Source organism: Hirundo rustica, chromosome 11, assembly GCF_015227805.2.
Source record: "Hirundo rustica isolate bHirRus1 chromosome 11, bHirRus1.pri.v3, whole genome shotgun sequence".
Taxonomy (NCBI): Eukaryota; Metazoa; Chordata; class Aves; order Passeriformes; family Hirundinidae; genus Hirundo; species Hirundo rustica.
The window spans coordinates 7,340,069-7,354,834 of NC_053460.1; the positions used below are offsets into that span (position 1 = coordinate 7,340,069).

Sequence of the window (14,766 nt, forward strand, 5' to 3'; positions counted from 1 at the left end):
GCTCCACCTGGGGCTGTGGGAGCAGGTGCCCAAGTAAGCAGGAGAGCACAGTGCAGTAGGCAGATATTTATTGGTGTAGAGAGGAGGGGACCACAGGAAAACAAACTGCAGAGGTGACCACAGCACAAGCTGGGACAGAGCCACTCTCCATTGATCCTTCATCCCAGCAGCATCCAGCGTGTTTCCCTCCAGCAAGACTTTGCTGCCATTGCACATCTCCCAGAACTCAAGTGTAAGTAGGAGCTAGCCAGGACAGAGCAGCAGGGCTGCCACACCATGCCTAGAGTTTGGCTCCCACCCCAGATAGGCAGGGCCTGGGACATCCCTGCCCCCACCAGGGTGACTAAGGCTGCTCTGTCCCCTGGCCAGCTGTGCCATACAGCTCCACGGCAGTGCCAACCCACTCTCTGCAGGGGAGAAGCCTGGATGTCTACCCTGGAGGGGTGCAGGGGTCCACCACCATCCACAGAGCCCAGAGAAGCCCCAGCTCTTGCAGTGTTGTGACAGTAAACTGCATGCTGTGGGCGTCCACAGCTCTGAGGAAGAAGCTCAGCCAGCCTATGGAGCCCTGTCCAGAGCAGCAGGGAGACTGATGAGAGCTGCTTCTGCAGACACAGAGAGGCTGCACGAGTGCAAACACTGCCAGAGTGGGAGGAATGTGCTCCACAAGCACTCTGGCTCTGCCCTCACATTCCCACAGGCTCCATTCCAGTCCTGGCCAGGGTCGCTTGGTCTCTCCCAGGTCAGGGTTCACTACAAGGGGATGCAGGGATTGCACAGCAGCATGGGCTACGCTACAAACCACATTCTAACTACATCTCACAGGAACAACACTGAGTAGGAGACGTGCAGAGCACTGACAGAGGGCCCCCCAGCCATAGCAGACCTGACCTGTTCCTCTGCAGCAGCAGGACCCCCTCAGAGGCAGCCCCCCCACAGCTCAAGCTTGCTGTATGAGCGTAAGCACACACAGGGATTAGTACAGGAACACTGGGACTACTGCATACACAACAGGAGACCCTCCTGCTGCACAGGGCTAAGCCTGGACCACTGGTCCCTCTGGACGTCTCACAGTACACACAACTCAAACTTCAGCTTGTGAATAATTTAACTAGCAACTGTACAGTTTCCTCATTTGATCCAGTTCCACAGATGGGACATCCCTGGAGTCTGAGCAAGGGACAACTCAGGGAGTTAGGGGTCCCTCTGGACTCCAGGGGTGAGCGGGTTGGACAGGAGCAGAGCAGAGTTAGAAGATGGGAATGTAGTTGTCGATCTTGGTCCTGTGCCGCTGCGCAATGCACTCTGCGATCCACACGATGTTGCGGCACTCCTGCTCCTTCAGCTTCACGAAGGCGTAGAAAACTCCAAAGTGGAATTGGTTGAGGAAGGCCAGCTTGTTCAGCTTTACCTGGGGAAAGCCCAGAGGAGGACATGTCATTTGTTCACCTCAGGTAGGAGGAATTGGTCAAGGCAAGCATGGAGCTGCTTGGAAGAGCACATGACTTCCCAGCAGGCTGGAAGGCTCAGCACAGGTATCCTGTTCTGCACCTCTCTAGGTCTTCTGGACAGCTCTAACCTACAGCACAAGGCTCAGGACAGGCTCTGCCATTTGAAGGGGGAAATATAACTCAGCTACCACAAAAGTCCTTTTTTTCCATGTAATTACACTCTGGTTTTGCTATTGATGGACCAAATATCCATTAGCAGCCCCAGACATGCCTCCCCACACTGCTCTAATCTGTTTGGGTGAGCCAACAGGCCAAGTACTATGCAAGGACCCCATTCTCATGCAAAAGGAGAGGGAAAGCATGCTTCTCCTTCCCCCAAACCCTGTTCATCCACAGCACAGCTGACAGACCAGCTTCTTGACACCCGGAGCTTTGCAAACGGCACATGTCAAGAAGCATCTCAAGGGTTCACTCACCTCGTGCTCAAAGAACCGGTCTTCAAGGGTTTTGTCTCCAGGGTTGCTGCCAGCCCCTTCAAATAGCAGCTTGTACTCCTGCAGGAAGGCATCACATGAGGATATACCCTGTACCCAGGCTCAGCAGAACTTGAGGGCCCCCTGTGTCAGATACTCCAGCCACTCTGTCAAGTCAGAGGACAGAGAAACAGAGTCCTGCCCCTTCTCTGAAATGTGCAGTCCTCAAAGGCATATCATTGCTTTGAGCCACAGGAAAAGGGGTATCAGGTACAGACCCCTCCATGTACAGAATGGAGTGTTTGGGCCACACACAGGCTGCTTACTAAGGGGACACTGAGCTCTCTGACTACAAACAGATCCCTAGCCATGCACAAAGTGGCTTGAACAGACACATCCTAACACATCCTCCCATGTCAGCATCTCACCTCCTACTGAACTTGAGCTCAGGGCTGGAAATGGGGCAACACTGCTTCTCACTGAAGACACATTTCTATTCCCAAATCAGGCAGGGAGAGCCTGTCATTGCTGCCACATCAGCACCTCAAGGGTTTGGTGGTAAGGGCAGTCCCCATGCCCTGGGACAGGGAGCATTGTCTCCCAATCACCACTGAATTGACAGCCATAACTAACAAGCCAACGACATCTCGGGCAAGCCAATTCCTGGCCCAGCAGAGCACAGGACTAACAGCACCAGAGAAGACTGGCACCTCTCTCCCCAGGGCTGTTGTGCCACAAGTTCCCCCAGATCCCCAAGCAGCTCTGATCCAGAGCAGGTTCTTGTACCAATCCCCACGGCCCTCAGCCCAGAGCACTCACAGGGTAGTAGTCAGCAACGTTTTTGACTTGCTCGTAGTCATCTGCCCTGGCGAGCTGAGCCAGGCCCTCAGGGTAGAGCTTGCCGCAGTGTGGGAACAGCTTGGCTCGGTCCTCCTTGGACAACTCAGTACCAAATGAGTTGATGGTGATAATGAAGGCCCTCCGGTCAGCTTCAAACTGCGGGAAAAGAGTGCCTCATGCTGGGATGCAGTATCTTTACCAGAGGCTGGCAGATGTCAGTGCTGCTCTGCACAAAGCCACATCAGAGGGCAGCATTGAGGAGGCTGCTGGGATGTGTACAGATCTCCAATGCTCAGCCAGGGCAGGCTCCCAGTATGCACAGTACCTGGGGAGCATTTAGATGGGGAAATCCCCATCCCAGGCACAAGTCAAATCCTGCCCACGTCAAGGAGTGCCTCTCACCTACTGCTCCTGTGTCCTGCACGTCTTACAGCGAGCCTTGGCATGGGGACAGGCTCATGACCTGACCCAAACTGCTCTGGTATCTCTCCTACTTGTTATCCATGTGAGAGGACGAAGATGTTGCCACAGAAGCAATAAATGCATCAGTACTTGGGGAATCAAAGTCCTGTGCAGGCAGTGTCTCCCAGGTCTTCCAGTGAGCAGTCCAAATGGGCATGGGGGTGCTGAACACTAACTGGAAAATGCCTAACAACTGGCAAACGAGCTGGGCCTGAGCAGGAAGTGATGACCACCACTGTAATTACATTCAGTTATGGAGTTTCCAGACCTACCTCCAGGATTGGGCACATGGCATCTGCCGTGGTACCTCCCAGCGTCTTGCAGAACTTGTAGAAGGACTCCAGGTAAGCCTGGGAGAGAGAGGGCAGATGAGCATTCTCCTACACAGCTTCATCTACTCCCCCACAGGACCCTTCAGCAGAGGACAGACAGCAAGCAGGGAGGCTCCCAGACACTCTGTAACACAGCGCAGGCCCTCTGGCCCCATGTGAACTTGCCCACACAAGGACAGTGCTTTCCCCAGGAGCCAGAGACATGACGGGTTGTGGTTGGGTTTGTTCAAGTGACTGCATGAGCTTACTGTGGGCAAGATCCCCAGGCAGCAAGGTTAAAGCCTATTTTTCTTCTTTGAGTCGCCTAACTCATTTACTGAAGTCTCACATGGTTTCCTGACCCTGCTCTGGCCTCCACAAACATGCCAAGCCACACAACCATAGCTGCAAGACCTACACTGAGAAAGTAGCGCTGCGTAAGCAGAGTCAAGAGATGAGACAGGACATCTGTGAAAGAAACCAGCCATTCTCTCTAATTCTCTTTTCACACTGCAGCCACTTGGTCTCTATCCCAACTGGAGCACTGCAGAAAGCACAAGGCCAGACACAGCTACGCTGCCTCCAGGAAACGTAATCCTTTGTGGAGATGTTCCATAATCCATCTGGAAGATGACAGTGTCTCCCAGGGGGAGCCTAAGAAGGCTGTGGATGGCTAAAAGTATCATTCAGCAAAAATGTTCCCAGAAGAAGTGATTAAGTAATAAAGCAGCAACCAGAATCACTTCAAAGGGATGGAATAAAAAGATGCTGAGATACCACAAATCTCTACTTTATCACAGCAACTCTAGGAGTGAAAATGGAGCAAGAATGTACAGGTTGGACACCCTCAGCTTCTGCACTAGGAAAGCACCTGGATTACTGTGTTCTGTAAATATTTGTTTCCACAGAGTGCAAGAGGACAGTGTTGGGTGAGCATCACTCATCAAAGAAAGCCTCTGCAGCACTTGCCATTGCTTAGGTGGAGGAGAGCACAGAGCATCAATCTGCAGAGTTACCACAGGAACAAGGACATGGATAATGGATGCTGTTTGGGGCTGACAGAAAAGGGAACGTGGAGAAGAGATTCAGTCACTACCTCTACCCTTATCACAGCTCATGCAGAAACCTAAGGCTTTAGAAGCAAATAGGTGAACTCAAACATCCAGCAGTAAATGGGGATCCAGTATCACACACAACGTGGAAACAGTCTGCTAACAGTGGCCCTGAGTGCCCTTCCAGCGACAGCAACTGACAGAAACACTCCAATGTCTTGAAGCCCTCACCCCAGGAATGGGGGTGTCTTTGCCTTTAATGATCTTCAGTGGGTCTTCCCTTTCATGAACCCACCCCCCTCTGCCTCCTGCTAGCCTCATCTGTCCTCAAAGCCAGTCTGAACACGGGCCTGTGGCCTGTCCATCCACACTGACTTTTCCAACATGACCTGCAGATACCACCCTCCTCTGCCAGGTGAGGAATCCTTGCCTTTTTCTGTAGTTTTTTCTGTAGTTCTCCATACAGAAGTCATCATACACAAGACTCTAAATGTGTCTGCCTTAGCACCATCTCTTGTTTTGCTGTTTATACTCTGAGATGAGTGGAATGAGATAGTGTCCAGGTCAAGCACACTTTACAGATGGATGCAGTAGCACAGAGATACTCATATAGCTCTCTTCTACTGTTAGAAACGTGTTACCTTGTAGAGAGACAATGGCTTAGGTCAATCACTATGCCAGACTACATGGAGTAGTAGGAAGGAACAAGGAGACCCTCACTGTACAAGCAGAGATAGGGTTCCCTCCTGGTCTCTTCCATACAACACTCCACATTTATCCACACTGATTTGTCTGCTTTGTTTTATTGTCCAGTCACAAAGCTCCTTCAACTGGTTCCTACAAGAAAGTCGTCAGCGAAGGCCATCAGTCAGCTGGCTTCACTTCAACAGGAGATGGAACAAAGGGAGTAAGCACTGAAGATAACAAAGCCAGCACTAAAGATAACAATGCCAGCACACTTGCATTGCAAGACTTGGCTGCTGACTGCACTCCACACTAAGCACTGACCATTTTTAACCTCTTTCCCCATTTTAGTCACATTTCCATTTGAGAACCTTCATTGCTAACAAGAAGCCTTTGTAATAGCCTTCTTCCTATGGATCCTGCTCAAACCTTCTGTCAACACACTCACAGATTCCTTTAAAAAAACCTCCAGTATGTCTGGGAGATAGCACTGCCCCTTCCCATGCCAAGCCCACGTGGACACAGGCATCTGTCCAGTGCCTGTCGTGTTATTCAGAGCAGCTCTCTGCAGATTTCAGACCTGATTTTATTTCCCTCATTTGCATCGTATTATACATTTTCCAGTCCTTGGGGAGAGAGTTAGCTTCAAGTAGAGTCCATAAGCAGCAATCACCTTTTCCACCCCTTCATCCCTGTGATTTGTTACGGACAGAGCCCCAGTATCCCCTAGGGGCTGCTCTTCAGCAAAAACCAGTGCCAGCATACACTGAAGCATGACAGTGTATGTCCATTAGTGGGTAAGAAGAGCAGACTACAAAGCAATATTGAGCCTTAAAAAGGATAGGGGAAAGGACATAGCAGCTGGGATCCAAGGGGATACATCCCACCTCCCTCCCAACCAGTTTTCCCTGTGCCCACTCTGCTGCCTGCCTTCACGTTAAGATCAAGGCCTGTGCCCTGCAAGGCTGTGGTGTTTATGCACACAGGTGTCCCTCCCTCTCTGTTACAGCAAAGACCAGTACATGCCAGAGGCCACAGGCAGCTGGGCATGACTGCTGACACACCGCTCCTTTTCCCTCCCCTTGCCTTCTTCCCTTCACGCCTGACCTGCTCTCTGCCTCTCCAAACAGGCCACAGCTTCCTTGGAAAGAAGGGGTCACACCGACTGCAGGCTGGCGGTGACCAGCCAAAACAAGATTGACAGATAAAATCTACATCCCACCCCTGATCCAGAGAGCTGAGATGGAGCGATAGCCACAGCCTGCACATAAACACACGCTTCGACACTGCCAGCTAAAACCAGACAGGGCCTGCAGAGGAGATGACAGCTCAGGACAAGGAGATCCTCAGCCCCTCCACATCCCTCTGCCAACACTCTCTCGAGCTTGCACCTTTTACACTGCTCTACCAAGAACATCTAACCCCAACCATAGCCACAGAAGGCTTGAGCAGACAGTTGGAAGATCTTTGGGAAGGGCTCAAGATAGGGAGCAAAACTGATGAGAGTCCTTCAAACAAGTTTAAGATTATTCACTGTGAATTAAGTCAACTACGCCTCTGAACCTGTGTGGTGAGGGAGCAGACTTCTCCTGCCTGCTTTGGGCACGAGGAAATTCAAAGACACAACCTCAAAATCTCTTGCACAAACTCGACAGCTCCAAGAAAATCCTCCTCTGCCCAGCTCTGGTGCCCTGACTCAGGTGAGCTGTGTGATCGGATGTCAGGCCCTGCCAGAAGTGCTTATCTTTACTTTCCAGTGGATGCAAAACGGTTTTGGCCATGTTTAATACCACACCAGGAATAAATAGGGAAGTTTACATCTCCTTCCTTTCTCAGAGACTCTAGCACTAGGACAAGAGGCAACAGGCAGAAATTGATGCACAGGAAGTTCCACCTGAATATGAGGAAGAACTTTTTTACTGTGCGGGTGACCAATCACTGGAACTGTTTGCCCAGAGAGGGTGTGGAGCCTCCCTCACTGGAGATATTCCAGAACCATCAGGACATAATCCTGTGCCATGTGCTCGGGGATAGCCCTGCTTGAGCAGGGAGGTTGAACAAGATGACCCACTGTGGACCTTTCCAACCTAACCCATTCTGTGATTCTGTGACTCATTTACCTTATAAAGGGTGTTTCGAATTATTTCGATATTCATTTCATCCAGGTCCTGCTCTGATATGCAGTCTTGGAAGAACGCAGCTGAAACAGAACCAGAGACAGAGTTAGCATTGCCCTAACCAGACTCATGCTCAGCACTTTCCAGACTCCCCAACAATACCAGGCAGAAGCACACCCTGTGCTGAGCTTGTCCCTCCTAGGCCTGGCCCTTATCTTCAGCAGCCAAATTGTCATGACTCAAAACCTCAGGCTCCACCATGGTTCTTTAGGCCATAATAATTTTTGGGATTCTCAAACAAAAAAAAAAGAAGTCTTTCTTCACCCCTTAGTCTTATGGTTTTGTTAACAGCATATTCCCAGCAAAAATTCTCAGCTCTAGACCCCAGTATCAGTGATAGAGAAGCCTGTATTTAAAAATAAGCAATTCCCAAACTGTTCCCAGATGCAGGCACTTGGAGGTGACAAGGTAGCTTTGAACTGCCTACCACAGTATCATAGGCGTGCTTAAGCACCTGTGAGACAGCAGCTAGTGAGACACGAGCTGATGCTTCTCCCTCCCTCTGCAAGACCTTAGTAGGGATTAAGAAGGCATGGTGATACCACAGCTCATATAGCCCATGACACTGGTCTTGGTTGGAGTCAGGAGTTGTTTCTCCTGGTCAAGTCTATCAGTCTCATTTTGCACTTCTTCCAAGGGCTTTTATTTCTCTAGCTGAAAGTTAGTAACAGGAGACAGAATAAATTAGTAGGACTTGGTAGGATGCTCAGCCCTACGTACTTTGCCGGAATACCACTGAGAGGGAGTTGGAGAAGTTGTTGCCACTTAAAAAACACAGATTTCAGACCAAACAGGTGCTGCAAGCTGCAGACATAGATGATTCTTGTACATCTACAGTGTAGTGTAATGCTGCTGTTGTGTTCTTGCTAGCAAACGAGTGGTACAATAAAACCCACTGACAGGACTTCCTGACTTCAACTCTCACTCAGTAACCAACTTCGCTGAATTTGCTACAAAGAGAAATCTGATCTGTCTCAATTTATACAGTGCAGCTGTGCCTAACAGACACCGCAGTCATGCTGAGAACTGACCAGTGCTCTATTCTGTGCAATACACCAGCTGCAATGCAGGCTCACACCTCTGGCCCGCACCTTTTTTATAGCACGAGCTGCCTGGAAGGACAGCAGCCACAGTGTGGGCCTGGAGGGTCCTGAACAGAGGTTACCCCCCCCAGAAGTCTCCTTGCAGCACCAGAGCACAGTGCCACGTGGCCAAGGGAACACTGCTCCCGATGATTGGCAAAAATGCAAACAGAGCGTGCCAGGACTGGTTTTTACTGCAGGATGCGCTGGCCAGCCTGGATAGCTAAGCAGTGGCTACTTCAGAGTAGCTGAGGAATGAGTACACTGCTATTTCAATTCTTGGCCCTCCAATATCCCAAATTAGGCTTACAGCAAGTCTCACTTTGCCCTGTTAACCTATGAAAGCCATTTGGGGTTAAGCATTCCCACCAAGCCACGTAGCTACTCAAGTCCTTTTAGGAGATAGAGCTGCTGTTTCTTTGCGTGTGGTCACTGGAAAGAGTGCAAGTTAAACAACTGAAGCCTGCATGCCTGCTTGTTTAGGCAACACAGCTACTCCCCATGTTCCACTGCTGAAGAAATGCCACACTGCTTGGTACACAGCCCCAAGGGCATGGCCAGGGCAAAGGTCTGGAGAAGCCAGCTCAGACAGGGCTGAAGCAGGCAAAACCAACTCACGTACAAGTATATGAACACAAGAGGCAAAGACCCTCAATTGCTAGCCGTGCTGTCCAGAAGCACCTCAACACTGACACTGGGCATTTTCACTCCATATTCTGCTGGAAGCTTTAAGGTCTCTGAGAGATAATATCTCTGAAATATTCTGTTCTATCTTCTTGCCAAAATGGGAAGGTTCCCACTTACTTGTGAGGAGGATTTTCTTCCCACACATCATCCTTACAGTGGGCTCAACTCATGCAGAGCCTCAGTTCTCCTGCTGTGTTGTTGCCCTGCCTTTGCGACCCAGATCTCCTGAGGCACATTCTCCCTTCTTTACTGGGCACAAGTCATTTTTCCATGACAACTATTTCACTTGCCCCATTATTACACAGAGCATTTACAAAAGCACTTTCAGTTCCAAACCAAACTATTTCTATCAAAGACAGTATGATGACTTAGAGTGTTTTGTTCTTTCTAGCAACCCCAAAAGAATGACTAATCACTGACTCAGGCATATCTCATTACATTTTTGCCCACAGATGCTAAACTAGCAAGTCACCTGTGACTACCTCCCCTACTACTGCAAAGACTTCCATATTTTCTCCAGAACCACTTCCTACACCTTTTATCTTTAAAGAACAGATCTGTCTGATTAGCTCTTCATAAGACACTTGGTTTTAGCATTATGTGCCTCCTGAACAAGCCTGTAGCCCTGAGACAATATATCAAAGTCCAGGATGCTGCTATACAATGAGTTTTTAAAGGCTTTTGGACATGTCTTTGTTTTGGTGTGGTTATTTGGGTTTGTTTTTTGTTTACATAAAGGGCTTTTATTTAACTAGTGCTAATTTTAGTAGTCTCAGAACAAGACTGGGCATGTGCAGATCTCTGTAATTATCTACAAAAAATGCATACAAGAAATTACCCAACGTTCCAACTAAAAGTGCTGGAAATCAAGTGATTCATTCCAGCATAAGACCCAACAGCCCCTTCTCTAAGTAGACTCAAGGCCTGGCTCACAAAACCCAAACAATCCAGTAGCCTGCCCTACCACTGTGTTGGCCTGTACACGGATTGAAGAGTCCTCCAGAGGAAAAGATGGCACAGGACAGGCATAAACCTGAACTCAAGCCCAGCCACCACAGGCAGTACAGCCACAGCTGTGCATCACCCACCACTTTGTCCTCCTGGATCACAACTTAGGCTTTGCTGGAGATAGTTAGGCTGGGGAAGAAAGGGACATCTGTTCCACCACACACAGCTGAGAGGTATTTTGAACAGCTCCACTCACCCAGGGGAGTGTCCACCAAGATTGCATTGTACAGCTCTGCAGGTGTCTGAGCAATGTTCACAGCTTCCATCTGCTCAAAACTTCCCAGAGGATGGCACTTGGGCACCAGCTCGGAGATGGAACGCTGGTGCAGAGTCCCAGTGATCAGCAGAATGACATTGTCAATCATGTAGCTGTACCTGGAGGAATGAAAGAGGAAGACCAAAATAATATATATAATAACAACATATATAATATGAAACCCAGCAACAGGCACGCTTCACTTCCTTGTGAACATCTCCAGAAAGATGCACGCTTCCCACAAAGAAGTACCAAGGCACCTCCTTAGCATCTGTTTATCATGCCAGCCTAGGAAAAGGCAGTCAGGCATAATCCCCGGGTGTGATTTATGCCACAGCTGAACCACACCATCTGGGTACCACCTACCACTGAAGAGCATTAGATTGGAACTGACTTCTGGAGGTCTCTGGCTGCATACCTGCTCCAAGCATGGCCAGCTCTAGCTGCTCAGGCAAAAAGACTTCTGAATGTTCATATCAACTTTGAATTACCTGCAAGGATGTGTATCTCCCAACCTCCCTGGTGCTCTGCTTTAACATCCAACCACATTCCCAGTGAAAAGGCTTTCCCTAACGTTCCCCATGGTCATTTGTCTACTGTCTCTCATTCTAACCCCAGACACCTTCAAGAGGGGCCTGGCTCCAGTTTCAGTGCCAGCAACACTGCTCCATCTTGCCAAGTGAAAGGAGGAAGGGTCACATTTCTGCCGCCTCACTCCATTCCAAAACCAACAGGACTGGAAGCTTTCGCACAACCTTCACTCACACCCTCACAAAACTACACACAAGGTTTATCTTATCACACCTCTACACCAAAAGCTACAAACTTGCTCGCATTAGCCCAAGTTATGATGCCCCAAACGAAGTTCTCCACTTATGTTGTTCAGGATTAGCAGATTCAGTCTTTGGCACTGCAGCAATGAGACATTCAATCTGAAATCACAGCACCTGGCATAAGTTCCACCAACACAAGCTCTTTGTGCCCTTTCTTTCCAGTATGCCCATTTTCCTAGTGCACTGAGGAGCTCAGAACTGCGCACAGCATGGCAGGGGATGCCTCCACTGAGCAGAGGTAAAAGAATACCTCCCAGCACTCCCAGTCCAGCTAGGAAGAGAGACACAGCAGGCCTGAAGACTGGGAACACATGAAAGGCTGGTAGCCTTTTCCAAACAGAAGGTCCAAGCAGGGGATCAAGGCATCACATAAATACCAAGTGTCCCCAAGCGAGAACAGCAGTGATATTCTAGGCATCTTCGCCGCCAGCTAAGCCACAAGCCAACCAAGCTGAGAACCTGAAAAACATCAAATGAGATGAGGGGGTTTTTTAGTCAGCAGAAGTTGCCTTTGCACATATCCCTCAGTAGCACAAGGAGGCACAGATGCTGAAGAACAGGGTATGTGGCATTTTACACTCCCTTGATCTCACTGCTAGAACTCTAACTCTAAAAAGTTAGATGATGGAAAAGACCTAAGAAGCTCCTTGGCAGGAGCTGCTTCAAAACAAATGAGATCAGGCCTAAACTAGAATGGCAAAGGAGCTATGCACATCTGGAGCTGAAGCTCTGCTGAGAGTCAGGCTTCCCACAGGTACTGTTGTGTACTGAAGAAAGGGAACTTAAGGGCAGCGTTCTGGGACTGAGGTGAAGACAGGCATGGCAAGGCTCTGGCGATGTTTGCCAGACACACATTGGGATGCTGCTGGTCTTTGTATTTCCAAGCTAACAAAGAGCACAGTCCAGACCTGCTTCCCTTTAACCACATCAAAGGCAGGTAAGCAGAGCCAGTTAAAGGCAGATTTCGCTAGTTTTTATTAGATGGGCTTACTGCCTCTCAAATATGCTCAAAGGGCACGTCCATGAACAAATCAAATCCACACCTTAGTTCCTCAAACAGGTGCTGCTTTTTTCTCTCCACACTGCAAGGCTGAGTAATGCACCTCCCAGCCCTATGATTTTTGCAGGGCACCTGTCTGTTTTTGCAGCCTATCTTTCCTGGTTCAATCTAGAACCAGGGCAATCAGCACAAGCTTCATGTACTAGGAAACCTCCTTTTGCTCTTTAATCTGCAAAGTCATTATCTTCCCTCCTGTTTGTGCAGCTCTCACCATGGAGATGATTGCAATCTCCAGGACAGCAAGAAGGGCCTGTTTATGAGAACTGAGGCAAGTCCCTTGCAGTAAGCAGCTGGTTCCTGGTAAATAAAAGCATCTGCACCCTAACACAGATGCTTCTCCATGAGATATGCCAGAACAAGAATACAGATCATTTCCAGGCTCCACCATCTGCCCTCAACATGGAAGTTTCCTTCGTGCAACACAGTAGCTTTAAGGAAAGACCATAGGCAGCGCTTCTCTCAACAAAGCAAGCATACAAGGAGACCAAATTTGTTACTTTAACTCAGCCTACAGTGAAGGAATAGGTAAGGAAATACAGTCATGTATGACAGCACACCTCCTTCCTATCCCCAGTTTACTACAGATACCACTCTCCACAAGATATTTGCAAAGTCAACTGTACAAAAAAGGAACTGAGGAGAAATGTCTGGAGCCCTACTGCTCTCAGGTCTTCAGAGCAGCTTACTGGAGTCCCACCAAGCTCACTCATGCCTTCCCAGTCCAGCTCAGCACAAAAGCCACAGCCAGGTTTCAGGAGAGCTGCCAAAATCTGACTGTCTTCGCACACAGAAGCTCCTGCTTTTGGACTGATGATCTCAGGAAAGATGACCCAGCTGGCTTCCAGTGCCAGAGAGCAAAGCATAGCCCTCCTTGTTTAATTTATACCCCTTGACTGCTTCTTCATCCTTCAGGGAGGTCTGGGAAATGCACAGTCTATAGCCCAAATACCAAGAAGGCACCAACTGCTTTACGGGTTACTTCACCTCCTTAAATCTTGCTATCAAAGGATTCATCCCTGCAGGAAGCATTAATATGCATGAGACATAAAGGGAATTCTCATTCAAATTTCCCTTCTGACAGCATTTCAAACCTTCACAATAACCAGGGAGATATACAGCAGGACAAAGGTCTTCTTGTACCTGTCAAGGCCAGGCAGACACCAGCAGCACTACCTAATCCTTCACAATAGTTCCGTTTACTTCAAGCAAGGCCAGACCATCCTTAGTCACACTCAGTCCCTACTTCATCCCAATAAAACCAGTCACAGCTTAGCCACTCACGGCTATAAGGAAGTCTTCCAGTGCCAGGGCAGCTGGAAAAGCCTCTTCTCATCTGTGGAAGGGGCAACAGTCACACTGGTGTATCAGGCTTCAACCAGGATCCATCTGCCCCCATCAGCAAAGCTGTCCCAAGACCACAGCAGAGGTCCTGGCTATGCTGGCATTTTCTCCCAGGCCCAAAGAAATAGATTAAGTACAGTGGCAGCAGTGTTTCTAAGAACCTGCAACTACTTGTATAATAGAGTAACTTTTGTTGTCATCTTCCTCATCTCTTATAAGATTCTGACCAGCTTCAAACGTTTCAGCTCTCATGGTTAATGCCTGCTCAGATCCCTCCAAGAGCATTTTAACTTCACCGGCTCCAGTGCAGCTAGTAAGAGGACCAGGTTCTGGGACACATGAGAAAATAGAAGTAGTTTATCACTTGCAACACCATGAAGTCTTACTTCAGCCCACTTGGATGGTCTCTTCATAGCAAAACTCTTGTACACGAACATGTTTTACACTCCTGCTCTGAGCTGCTCTCTGCTCACCCAGGGACTTGGGCACAAAACCAGCCAGAGTTTGACATGCACAGTTACATCAGGTATAACTCTTCCTGTCACCCACTGAACAGAGGTGTGGTATATTCCACAAATTCGCATTCATAGAAACACAATTTTAGTCAATACTGAGAAGTGTCAGTAACATCTCACAGGAGAGTGTAATTTTTGATTAAAGGACAGAAAAGAGTCAGCAAACATAGAAATATCCTCAGCATCATCCATAACAGGGAAGAGATGATGATTTACAGCTTCCTGAAGTCCGAGACAACTGGAGCCACTATCTTTGCTCCTCCAGTGACTCCCACTGCAGAATATGCATTGGGTGACAGATAACAAAAACAAAGTCAGCCTAGGATATGTCTAGAGAAGCCAAACAAGGGGGGCTGGTGGGGGAAACCTTCCTTCCTGCCACAGCAGGCCAGAGTCCATTCTCACTGCTGGTTTTGGGAGGTATGGTCTCAGGCAGACACAACAGAGACCCCTCACAGAGAAGAGGGGAGAGCCAGCCCCCAGAAGCTAAATCCTGACATAGCCACGCATGGGTAGCTATGGAGCAGAATCAAG

General features: G+C 48.9%; 1 protein-coding gene across 1 annotated transcript in view; it reads right to left on the bottom strand.

The window, feature by feature from the left end:
- Window positions 1-51: 51 nt before the first annotated feature.
- ATP6V0D1 (ATPase H+ transporting V0 subunit d1) overlaps window positions 52-14,766 on the bottom strand; it is a 34,755-nt gene continuing 20,040 nt past the window's right edge. Inside the window, exons 3-8 of the mRNA XM_040075288.2 lie at window positions 10,424-10,602; window positions 7,394-7,473; window positions 3,499-3,576; window positions 2,744-2,920; window positions 1,928-2,005; window positions 52-1,411 (exon numbers count right to left, since the gene is read on the bottom strand). Of these exons, the coding sequence (XP_039931222.1) occupies window positions 1,250-1,411; window positions 1,928-2,005; window positions 2,744-2,920; window positions 3,499-3,576; window positions 7,394-7,473; window positions 10,424-10,602 (754 nt within the window). The 3' untranslated portion in view covers window positions 52-1,249. The remainder of the gene's footprint in view (window positions 1,412-1,927; window positions 2,006-2,743; window positions 2,921-3,498; window positions 3,577-7,393; window positions 7,474-10,423; window positions 10,603-14,766) is intronic.